The sequence below is a fragment of the Pogona vitticeps genome, chromosome 12, assembly GCF_051106095.1.
Source record: "Pogona vitticeps strain Pit_001003342236 chromosome 12, PviZW2.1, whole genome shotgun sequence".
Classification (NCBI taxonomy): domain Eukaryota; kingdom Metazoa; phylum Chordata; class Lepidosauria; order Squamata; family Agamidae; genus Pogona; species Pogona vitticeps.
In genome coordinates, this window is record NC_135794.1 from 11,168,116 (window position 1) to 11,180,213 (window position 12,098).

At 44.0% G+C, this 12,098-nt stretch overlaps 1 protein-coding gene across 6 annotated transcripts in view; it reads left to right on the forward strand.

Annotated features, from left to right (window-relative positions):
* SPG11 (SPG11 vesicle trafficking associated, spatacsin) overlaps positions 1-12,098 on the forward strand; it is a 104,679-nt gene that overhangs the window by 61,107 nt on the left and 31,474 nt on the right. For all 6 annotated transcript variants that reach the window (XR_013538846.1, XR_013538847.1, XR_012081498.2 and 3 more), the window contains 2 exons: positions 2,894-3,001; positions 10,175-10,337. Coding sequence is in view for 3 of the 6 variants with exons in the window: in XM_072981618.2 (XP_072837719.2) it covers positions 2,894-3,001; positions 10,175-10,337 (271 nt within the window). In the remaining 3 variants the exon portion in view is untranslated. The remainder of the gene's footprint in view (positions 1-2,893; positions 3,002-10,174; positions 10,338-12,098) is intronic.

The window sequence follows — 12,098 nt, forward strand, 5'->3', positions numbered from 1 at the left end:
ACATGGACCCAGACAAACACTTGGCAGTATTCCCTGGATATGAAATCTTGGCGAGTGACATCTGCCATCCTTTAAGAAATAAGCTCTGTAATAACCCATTTGTGTGCATTCACAGATATGATGATGAAGAGGAGGTTGCTTACCTGTAACTGTGGTTCTTTGAGTGGTCATCTGTGAACTCATACATCCTGCTTGGCTTCCTTCTCAAAGGGTAGACTGAAATTGAGGATAATGGGATAGAATGGGTGTACTTTCTATATGAGCAGGGCCCCAACCAAAACACTTCATCTCATCTGTAGAAGGTTTTGAGATTATCTGGGCATGCGCAAAATAGCCAGTTGATATGAGTTTGTGAATGACCACTCAAAGAACCACATCTACAGCTACTTATTTGTCTTCTGTCAAACCAATTGTTAGTTCCCTTGGATGGAAATATGTCTTTATGTCTCTTCCCAAAACCAGCAGTTTATTTTCATTGTATGTGATACGGTGGTGCCTCGCATTACACCATTAATTTGTTCCAGCGAAATCACTGTAGAACAAAAACTTCGTAATGCAAAAATAAAAAGCCCATTGAAACACATTGAAACCCCTTCAATGTGTTCCAATGGGCTGGAAACTCACCGTCCAGCAAAGATCCTCCATAGGGCGGCCATTTTCGGTGCCTGTGCAGCGAGGAATCCGTGCCAGAAAACAGCAGGGAGCCATTTTATTTACCCGGTGGCCATTTTGAAACCACCGATCAGCTGTCCAAAAATCGTCGTTTTGTGAAGAATCGGTTCCTGAAGCAGGGAACCGATCATTGCAAAGCGAAAAAACCCTATTGAGATGATCGTTTTGCAATCGCAAAAGCGATCGCAGAAACATCATCGTAATGCGGTTTTGTCGTAATGCGGAGCAATCGTAAAGCAGGGCACAACTGTATTTGCTATTAAGATATATCAAGTTGTGGTGTGAACAAATGACCTGAATATGATAATCACAGCTGATGGATAGCCATGACCACTTTCTTGTTCATCTCCATAGATCCAAGGTTTATCAACTGAAGCTGGGTGGTAAGATAGTCAAAGGGCACACTGTAACATTGTGGAATTTACTGACACAGCATATAGTGGCAACTTACAGAAATTTGTTGTAAGATTGAAAGTATCAAACCCTAGGTATTGCCCAAGTCTATTTCACTCTCACACTTTTCACATCAGTTACTTTGTCATGTCTGTTTTAGTTTCTGATTGAAATGTGTCCCACCAATTCATCTCACCAGTTTCATCACTCATCACAAGGAGATACAGTGGGGTCTCGACTTACGAACTTAATCTGTATTGGAAGGCGGTTCGTAGGTCGAATCTGCATTTCCCATAGGAATGCATTGAAAACCATTTAATCCGTATCTGCTCTTTTCCGTCCATAGAAACTACAGTGGTGCCCCACATAGCGACGTTAATCCGTTCCAGGATTATCGTCGCTATCCGGAAACATTGCTATACGGAACGTAAAACCCCATAGGAACGCATTAAACTCTGTTTAATGCGTTCCTATGGGGGGAAAACTCACCGGTAAGCAAAGATTCCCCATCCGGCCGCCATTTTTGCCGCCTCGGTAAGTGAGGGCAGGGTGCGAAAACGCTGCGGGCGGCCATTTTCTGCACCCGGTGGCCATTTTGGTATCGCCAATCAGCTGTTTTCTAAACAATGCAATGCGATGTTTTGCCACCTAAAACATCGCAATGCGATCGCATTAGCGATCGCAAAAATGCGTCGCTATGCGGATTCATCGTTAAACGGTGCGCTCGTTAAGCGAGGCACCACTGTAATGGGAAACTAATGGGAAGCTGCTATTCCACCTTCTGCCACTAGAGGGAGATTTTTTCTTTTTTTCTTAGGTCAAGAAAAGTTCAGGAAAGGAGGGGAGGAGGCAGGGCACAGTTTTAAAAGCACTTTTGAAATCTTTTTTTTCCAACGAAGCCAATTTTGAAGCATGTTTTAAAGCATGTTGTGCTGATTTTTTCAGCACAAAGACACACAGGCAGGCTTTTTAGATGCTGAGCAAGCCTCCCCAAGCCTCTTCAGAGCCAGCTGATCAGCTGTTAGGTGGGGAGAGGAGGGGGCAGGAGCAGAGAAAAGCACAAAATAGCTGCCAGGCTCCCTTCTGGGTGTCGGTTTTTATCTCTTTGCTGCTCTTTTTCCTGCAGTTCAGGGGCTACCAAGGCCTGGTACGTGACTTTCTTTTATTTAGTTTTAAGTTTCTGACCTTTTTTCCCCCTCCAGAAGCCTCTAAGGGGAGGGAGGGGGCACTTTTTCCTGTTCGTAACTCGAGGGAAGTTCGTATGTTGAGTATGTAATTTCCTATCAGGCGGGTTCATAAGTCGAAAAGTTCATATGTAGAACCGTTCGTAAGTCGAGACCCCACTGTATTGGTCCAGAAAGGATGCTTCCTTTGGTTATGCAGTCATATTTTCCATTCAGTAATGTATTGTAGAGATATGCACACACACACAGAGAGAGGAGAGTTTTCTGTGTGCTTGATAAGCTTTGCAGGGTTCTCCAGTGACATTTTTGTTCGGTCACCCACCTATATGTGAATAAGCACTCAAAGAGCCAATTGCAGTAAATAACCAATGCTCCCAAGAGGTATAAGGAAGATGTCTTCAGTTCAAAAACTCCAGCGGAAATGGAGGCTGAACTCAGACCTTCCAAAATGATCTACCTGCCAACAAAGAGACAGTACCCCCAGCCCATTGTGTGTTGTGATTATGCTTTTAGAGTTAATACTGGAATGAGATGGGGTGGGATTTTCAATAGTAATGTATCTCTTTAAAGAATCATGCAGCTTATTTTGGGTAAAACATCTGACATGAAAATGTGTGTTTTTTTCTTTGTGTCACTCTGTTAAGGATTCACCATTGAAGATGATGTTGGAAGTGTATGAGTTATGCATGACCTACAAAAATTACAGTGAAGCCCAGACCAAGCTCCTCGCCTTCCAAGCCAGTCTTTCAAGAGTGAGCAAAAACTTGATGTATTTTATGAAATTGTGTTTGGTGGGGTGGGATGGGGAAATCCACAGATCTTTCGTTCCTGAGGCAGATTCTGTTATCTCTGACTTGTGTAATGGCAGGATTTGAGGGGGAAAGAGGGGAGAAATATTGTAGCACTTTAAAGACTAACAGATTTATTTCCATATGAGCTTTTCCTGTGTCAAAATCCACTTTTTCAGATGCAGGGGGTGCAAATACTATATCCTCCTAAATTCGTAAATGTTCCCATGGTGGTAGGTGTCATTGTCCAAGTAAGGATAGAGGTAACAGAGAAAGTAACAGAGGTTCGTTAATACAGGAATGGGGCTGTCAACTATTAGTTGATGGAAGTCACAAGCCCTGGCCAGATAGACCTGACTGTCAGAGAAATTCTAGGGATGGTTTCTGGGACAGAAGGCGGAGACTGTCAAAGAAGACAAATATTGTATATCTTGTAGATAGTAGAACGCTTGTTGCTGATACATGTAATGTGCTGAGAAACCCTGATATCTGTTTAGGTCCTTTGTGATGCACTGGATGTGCTTTATATAGTTATTTTCTGCTGACCTCCTGTGGAAGTCTCCCTTTGTAATCCTGTTTTTCTCCTTCAGGAACTATAATAGAGTTTTCTTCCTCCTCCTCCTCCTCCTCTTCTTCTTTCTTCTTTCCTCCTCTTCCTCTTCCTCCTCTTCTTCTTCTGCAGCAATAGATATGGGGGCACAGCTGATATCTAGTTCTTCTTCGTGGTCTCTGTGAATGCACACTAATGGGTTAATCTGCACCTGCACAGAGATCTCCGGAATATTCTAGAGCTCAAACATGTGTTCGTCAGGATCACCCCCCTAACACACGAGGTCTGCCCATCCTGGCAATTGCCTCAGTTCCTTTTTGCCACTGCTGAGGTCTCATCTCTTCACAAGCTCTCCGTTCATACTTCTTGGTTCTTTTCTCTAGAGAAATAAACGACAAACAAATTGATTCTATAGAAAAATAGACTTTTAATCTGTCAGATTTGTAAGAGACTTGATCCCATTTTCATTTCTAAAAGACTTGATCCCATTTTTCCTACCGCCCCCCAACCCTTCCCCCCCTTCCCACCCTTTGTGGCCCTCGCAGAACTGTTTAAGAGATGCATTTCTTGCCCCAACAAACTGCCTCTCACAGACGGTCACAATTCTTGTTTGTTTTGCTTGAGGGAATCTCACCAACTGATTACTTGCTCTTTTTGTAAAAAAAATTCACTAAACAAGCCATCAAACTTCATCAGCAGCAACTTAAGTCTTTTTTGTGGGAGCAATCCCTACGTCCACCAGCTACTATGGATGATGTACAAGCCTCACAACCACCCCCAGCACCTTCAGATTCAATGGTACCGCAAGAATCACCTCCCAATCTCCCAACACCTGATTCGGATGTGGCCGATACCAGCCCTTGATCTCCATCGGATGATTGGGGAAGGAAGCTAGGCAGCAACCTGGTATTTACAAAGTGCATGGCCCCTGTGGCAGCCCATTTCTGCACTCTGGGAATCTCAATGTTCCCATACATCGATGATTGGTTGTTAGTATCCCCATCACGCTCTAAAGCTCAACGCGACATCACTCTCACTCTTTCTCTCTTAGCAGATCTGGTCCTCAGTGTCAACATGGACAAATCTGTCCTAACTCCCTCACAGAGAGTCACCTATGTAGGCACCATCCTAGATTCTCGGGTCGCATGGGTGTTCTTCCCTCAAGAAAGAACACTGAAGATGCACTCTCTTGTCCAATATTTTCAGCTTTACACATTCCTAACTGCTCCTCAGGCTCAACGCCTTCTAGGCCTCATTGCCTCCACCACGTCAGTCATACAGCACACCCGATTAAAGATGCACTCCTTACAGGTGTGGTATCTTTCCCTTTTCAACCCTCTCTCCGACGCGCCTACCAAGATCCTACAGGTCACTCCCGAACTCGCAACTCGATATAGTTGATTACTCCAACCAACCTCTTTCTCAGCAGACCCTTTGCACCCCTCCAATTGACAACTAAGCCTACACATTCATGCCACTTATGAGAAAACTCTTCATATCTACAATCTGGGATTACTGGCAATCTACAAAGCGTTCTGCACCTTCGAGCCTCTCATTACTGGCAACGCCGTACAGGTGACTACAGACAATACCACAGCACTTTACTATATCAACAAGCAGGGAGGAACACACTCACTACAGCTCCTGTACCTTGCCGTTCAGTTTTGGGAATGATGCCTAGCCCGCCATGTTTTTCCCATAGCGATCCACATTCCTTCCCAACACAACCAACTCACAGATACTCTCAGCAGACTTCATTCGCAGATGCACAAATGGTCTCTCAACGATTCCATATTCCTCTAGCTCTGCGACAGATGGCGTCTTCCCGAAATAGATGTCTTCACCACGGCACACAACACCAAATGTGTCCAATATTTCTCTTGGGCAGGCATAGGACTGGACTCTCTTGGCGATGCTCTCATGGCAAGGTAGACCTCGCACCTCCTTTACCTCCAGTTCCTCTTCTCTTACGAACCATCATCAAGCTGCAGCAGGATTGCACCAATGCCATGCTCATAGCCCGTGGTAGCCAAGACAGCCGTGGTTCGATGGCATCCAACACTGTCTCCTGCTCATACCCTGCCTTCTCACTCAACACCAGGGACAGACTTACTATCCTGACCTCCAATCACTCCACCTGACAGCCTGGAGCCTTACCCTCCCTAAACACTATTCTGGCTCATGGGAGGAAACCTTCTGCTCAACAGCTTTATGAGTATAAATAGTCTGCATTTGTTAAATTTGCACATCAGAAGAACCTTCCTACAAACCCAACTACTCTTTCAACAGTACTGGCTTTCCTTTCTCATCTTTTTGAATGTCACCTTTCATTATCTGTGCTGAAGGTTTACCTATCAGCAATTGTAGCACAGCAGCCCAGGGACTCTGATGCTGCCTCGTTATTCAAACATCCAACCTTAAAACAATTTCTACGAGGTGTGGCTAACTTGCGACCAACCAGGTATGTTTCACCACCACAATGGTCTTTGCATACCATTCTCCAGTGCTTAACGCTACCACCCTTCAAACCTCTCGCAACCTCATCTAAACGGCTTCTCTAGTTTTAAAGTTTTATTCTTGGTAGCTATCACATCGGCACGTACAGCATCCGAACTCGCAGCTCTGTGAGTGGATCTCCCATTCTTGTAATTTCACCCAGTCACGCTCTACCCTGATATTTCCTTCCTGTCTAAAGTTGTTTCTGATTTCCATGTCCACCAGTCTATCATCTTACCTACCTTCTTCCCACAGCGATCCTTCCATCTCTTGGATGTCAGGAGAGCCCTAGCATTTTATGTGAAAAGAAAGGTGCCTTTCCGCAAGTCTAAGAGACTGTTTGTTTCCATGCATCTGCCACATAGAGGAACTCAGATTTCCCCCGAAACTATCTCACATTGGATTGTCCACACCATATGTCTTGCTTATGAACTTGCAAAGAAACCGCTACCTCCTGACATTAAGGCACACTCCACCAGAGAAGTGGCTACTTCTACTGCAGGGGTGGGCAATTAATTTCTATAGGGGGCCACATGAAAAATCTGAACTGTGTTCGGGGGCTGAACCAACTTTACTTAACAATAGGCCCCCATTAGGTGGGTGGTAACAGGCCCCCAATTTGTGGGTAGTAATAGGCCCCCATTGGGTGAGGCCCTGCAGTGAACAAACTAGGAGGCTGACATAGTTAACTCGGTAAACTTTTTAGGGAGTTAATTATGTGAGTGTTGTAATTTGTTCACCGCAGGGGGAGGAGAAGAAAAACCCTGACACTGAGCTAACTCACCTGTCCTCCGTTCCCCTGCGGCTTTCCTTTCTGACTGTCTTCTATCCCGCGCAGGCAACGTGATGCGTCATCATATCACTTGCGCAAGGATTGCTTCTGGCCTCTTGAGCTGTAGGCTCCGCAGCTTGCGGCTCAAGAGTAACAGTCAAAGCACGCAAGATCCCAGCGTTGGATCTCACGAGTTTTGCTTACTGCTGTGCTGGGTGGCTGAAGCTCCGGCTCGCTCAGTGGCGACAGGCAGGCCGGACAGGAGTGGTGACCAGCGGGCCAGACTGGAGCGACAACCGGCAGACCGGACAGGAGCGGCTCGCAGGCCATGTGTGGCCCAGGGGCCACATTTTGCCCAGGTCTGTTCTACTGGCTTTCTGAAAGGCATACCTGTTCCTGACATATGCAAGGCCACTGCTTGGTCTATTCCGTCAACATTTGCATCCCACTATTGATTGGATGTATGGGCCCAGTTGGATGCTGCCTTCAGATGAGCAGTATTGGTTTCTGTTCTTCTATGACATCCCTCCTCCTGTCAGGTAAGCTTGCTAGTCACCCATTAGTGTGCATTCACAGAGACCATGAAGAGGAAAGAGAGGTTACTTAACTGTAACTCTGGTTCTTTGAGTGGTCATCTATGAATTCACACTTCCCGCCCGTCCTCCCCTCTGTCTGTCACATCTGTTTATTTTATACAGCAGAGGGCTGTTCGGCAACTGAGGCAATCACCAGGATGGGCGGACCACGTGTGTTAGGGGGGGCTGTCCTGGTGAACGTGTGTTTGAGCTCTAGAATATTCCGGAGATCTCTGCGCAGGCGCACATTAACCCATTAGTGTGAATTCAGAGATGACCACTCGAAGAACCAGAATTACAGGTAAGTAACCTCTCTATTTGTGGCAGGGTCTTGTTCCTTTCTCTGTCTCCATATTGTGTTGCCTTGTTGTGTGTCAGTAGTAGTTTAATATTGGGGGTTGTCTGTAGGTAAGAACAGGCCAGTCCCCCAAAACCTGGGAGAGGGATGGGCTGCAGGTAATTGATGATGTCTCAGTGGACCTTACACTGCAAAATATGATCTGTGATACACAATATCACAGATCTCCATCATCATGAACCCTTCCCCTTCAAAATGCATATTCATTCTCTGGAGCAAAAGGTGGGGGGTTGCATAAAGTACACCAAGGCACATTGACCACAGCAGTTAGGAATAACAAGTCCCATCCCAGAGAAAGATTCCAAAAAGATTCCATAGTTAATGGTATCAAAAGCCACTAAAAGGTCCAGCAGAACCAACAGGGACATACTTCCCTTGTCTAGATCCTGACATTCTGTAGATCCACCAAGATTACCAAAGCAGTGTCTGTTCCATAAACAGGCCTGAAGCCTGGTTGAAAGAGATCAAGATAATCCATATTATAAAAAAAACCCTACAGCCATAAACTCACCACATGCTCTAGAATTTTGCCAAAGACTATTTAAGACTAACTGATAGTTATCTAGTACAGGATTGGCTTTTCCCCCCAATAGTGCTTATTAAGCTGCCTCTTTTAAGCAGGCTAGACCATTGTCTTCTCCTAGTGAGGCAGTCACTACTCCCCTCATCCATTATGCCAGTTCCAGGAAAGGCAAGGACCCAGTATGCATGGGGTGGCTGTCACCAGTGCAAAAACCCTGCCCCACATCCTTGCACTGCTCAAACGGTAACGTATATATTATCATAGGAGAAGCAGAGGCTGAATTTACATTTGCAGGATGTTTGTCAACTACAGCAACCAAGTCAAAGAAGATATGATTGATTTTATTTGCAAAGGGTTGAGAGAATTTTTCACAGGGTGTGACCTGCTGCATGAATGAGTCAGTATTTCATTTGGTACAGACCAACATGCCCCCAGATTTTCAGCCCCGCTGAGTGGGGCTTTGCCTCTCTTGCTCATAACTTCACCCCTGTGTGCATGCATGACTCCGCTCCCCATGCAGGGTTCTGTCACAACTGGAACCAAAGGGGTTGAACATGATTGCTGCACAGAGAAGGAAGAGAGCTATGTGGAGTGAGGCGGAGTGGCGTGTGCCTGACTTAGAGGGAACCTTAGTACAAACCCATGGCTGTCATGAGGACATGAAATCCTGAGCTCTCCTGATAAGACTGTCTCAGAATAGACATTGAAGTGCCCCAACACAACAGTATCACCCCCAAGATTAGCTTCATTAGCTTAGGCATGGAAACTATTGTGCAGCAGGGTGGACGGTATACAACAGAATCCCTGTACAGTACTGCCTACTTTCCAGGTTTTGCCTACTGCTGCGGAGAGAATCCAGGTTGGCAGAGCTGAAGAGATTATCCAGTGAGGTCCCTTGTAATATAGGCCAGGTCCAGGATCAAGTCCTGGATGCTGGTTGTTTGTCATTCACTGACCTGGAGAAGATTGGCTTTAAGCTGCTATAGTTTCACTTGCACTTGCTGCAAGAAGAGCTGCTTCAGGCAGGAAGACAAACATGGCACAGGTATAGCAGGTCACTCCAGCTGCTTCAGTTTCCAAGTCTCTCATCCAATGTAAACTTCATCCTCAAATTTCCCCATGCATAACATCCCTATGTATTCACCCTAGTTGTGAGGTCTTGGTTATACTGTAAGTTCCTATGGACTCTGAATGCAATTACTGATGTGAAGCTATTAGTTTTCCCCACAAACAGAGTATCCCCATCCTCCTATAGGTAGGTCCTTCCTAATAGCCTTAAGTCAGCCTGCATGGAATAACTTAAGAGAGAATCAACCAATCATAGGAAATGTTTGTTGCTTTGGAGTAACCAAATAACATTTCCTCTGGCCTATAGGAAATATTAACCCTTGTCAACAGTCTAGATGGGTAGGTAAATTGTTTTAATATTGTTATACACCGCTCAGAGACCATTGGTAATGGTGCTGCTAAAATATATTGTAAATAAATAAATTGGACCTCTGTTCCTGACAGACAGACTCAAGATATGAGGAAATTTCATCCTATGTATTTAGGATGACACTTGATAAATATTTTGACAGAAAGCTCTGAGTGGAGTTCTTGTTCAAGGTGTCTGCTAGAAAGACATATAACGATAGAAGACATTGTTATAGACTTCTGCTATAGTTGTGTTCCCTTTGTCTTTGGAAATCTAAAATTTCATGCTACCAGGTGACGTAGTACTCCTTTTTTTGTGTATAAAGTTTTCAGTTTCTCAAATTTCTGCTGCTACTACCATAGTTGTCTTAATTTGGACAAGCGAAGGAGGAAGTGGTGAAGGTGGGCACTCTGGAGTGTGGCTTATTGTAGATGGTCTCTCCACAGCTTGAAGCCTCACATGAAGTGCCACAATCCATCTTATCTGTGCCCTGGCTGGAGTTGCAGGCTTCATTTCTTATTGAACAGATGTTACAGCAATGCAGAACACAATATGAACTGGGAAAACTCCTTCGGCTTTTTGCTGATACAGACATTGTTCTTCCACATGGTAAGGAAAATTGTGCTGTTCCTTTTTATGTATGTATGTATGTATGTATGTATGTATGTATGTATGTATGTATGTATGTATGTATGTATGTATGTATGTATTTATTTATTTATTTATTTATTTATTTATTTATTTATTTATTTATTTATTTATTTTTGCACCCTGTTTTCGCTGCTTACCTGAGACCTCGCAGTATAATGGTGTTCCTATATATAGATGATTAGTTGATTGTAGCCAGTTCCAGAGTCAAGGCAGAACAAGATGTCTTGTTCATTTTGTGTCTTCTAGAGCAGTGGTTCTTAACGTGGGCGATAATGCCCCCCAGGGGGCAATTTCATTTTTCAGGGGGGCGGTAGAACGAAAAGGGGCGGTGTGGGGGCGCTGGAGTAGAAGGGGGGCGGTAGGGGGGCGCTGGAGCAAGCCAAACCTGTGAAGATGGCTGCAGCCTTTTTACAATGTGCATGAATATATATTTTCCTCCAATCTTAATTTAGTTTCAGAGTTTTCATTTTAAAATTTTTAGTTCCTGCATTGCGGTTTGTTTTTATGCCCTTTTTATATTTCTTTTTGTGTCTTAAAATTCGCTTGCAACTAAATCATTAAATGTTACTTTTGGGGGGCATTTCATTTTCTTGGAATTCAATTTTGTTTTCAGGGGTCATTGGATTTAAGTGTCTATAAATAAATAAATAAATAAATAAATAAATAAATAAATAAATAAATAAATAAATAAATAAATAAATAAATAAATAAATAAATAAATAAATAAGATATCACTGCGGGGAGGGGGGCAATGATAACTTCCTCAATGGCTCAAGGGGGCGTTGCTTTCAAAAAGGTTAAGAACCACTGTTCTAGAGGATCTTGGTATGAGAGTTAACCTAGAAAAATCAATTTTAAAACCACCAAAATCAATTACATCAGTACTTTTATCAGTTTCAGAATTGCAGAGGCTTACTTGCCTCAGGAAAAGAAAGAGAAACAAATGGCTTTAATTAAAAATGTAAGGCACATGCAAAGATAACAGTATATATGGTCCAGAGGCTCCTGAGAGTATTGGCATCAACAACATATATTCTCCCACACGTGTAGTTGAAGATGAGATCCCTTCAGGCTTGGTATTTGGCATCCTTCGATATACTAATAGAGAGCTCCTCAAAGATCTTGACTGTGACTCCTGAGTTAGGACCACAGCACCAATGGTGGGCTACAATTCCCAACTTAAGGCCTTTCAGACTTTTAACATGTAACAACCAGTGCAAGCCTTGGAAGCTGGTTCGTTCACGGCATGAATCTCCAGGTCCATACTCTTTGATCCAGGAAAGAGAGGCAAAATGCACATAAGCAAATTAAAGCTCCCAGCAGTTCTAAAAGCTTTCAAGGCTTAAAAGATATTGATTTCTGGCAAAGTAGTACAAGTGGCCACCAGCACCTTACCACCATATATTATATAAACAAGCAGAGCAGAACAGACTCTATGTCTTGCCTGCTTCTCATAGTCCACCTCTGGGAATGGTGTCTGGTGCACCACATCTTTCCAATAGCTATCCATGTGGTGGGAGAACACAATCAACTAGCATGCAATCTAAACAAACAGGTAGTTCAAGATCATGAATGGGAACTAGCCCCAGACATTTTCAACAAAATGTGCAGCTGATGGGGTCATCCAGTTATCAACCTCTTTCCTATGAAGAACAACAAGAAGTGCCAGAGATATTGTTCTCAAACTAGTCGAAGTCTTGCTTCACTAGGAGCTGAGTT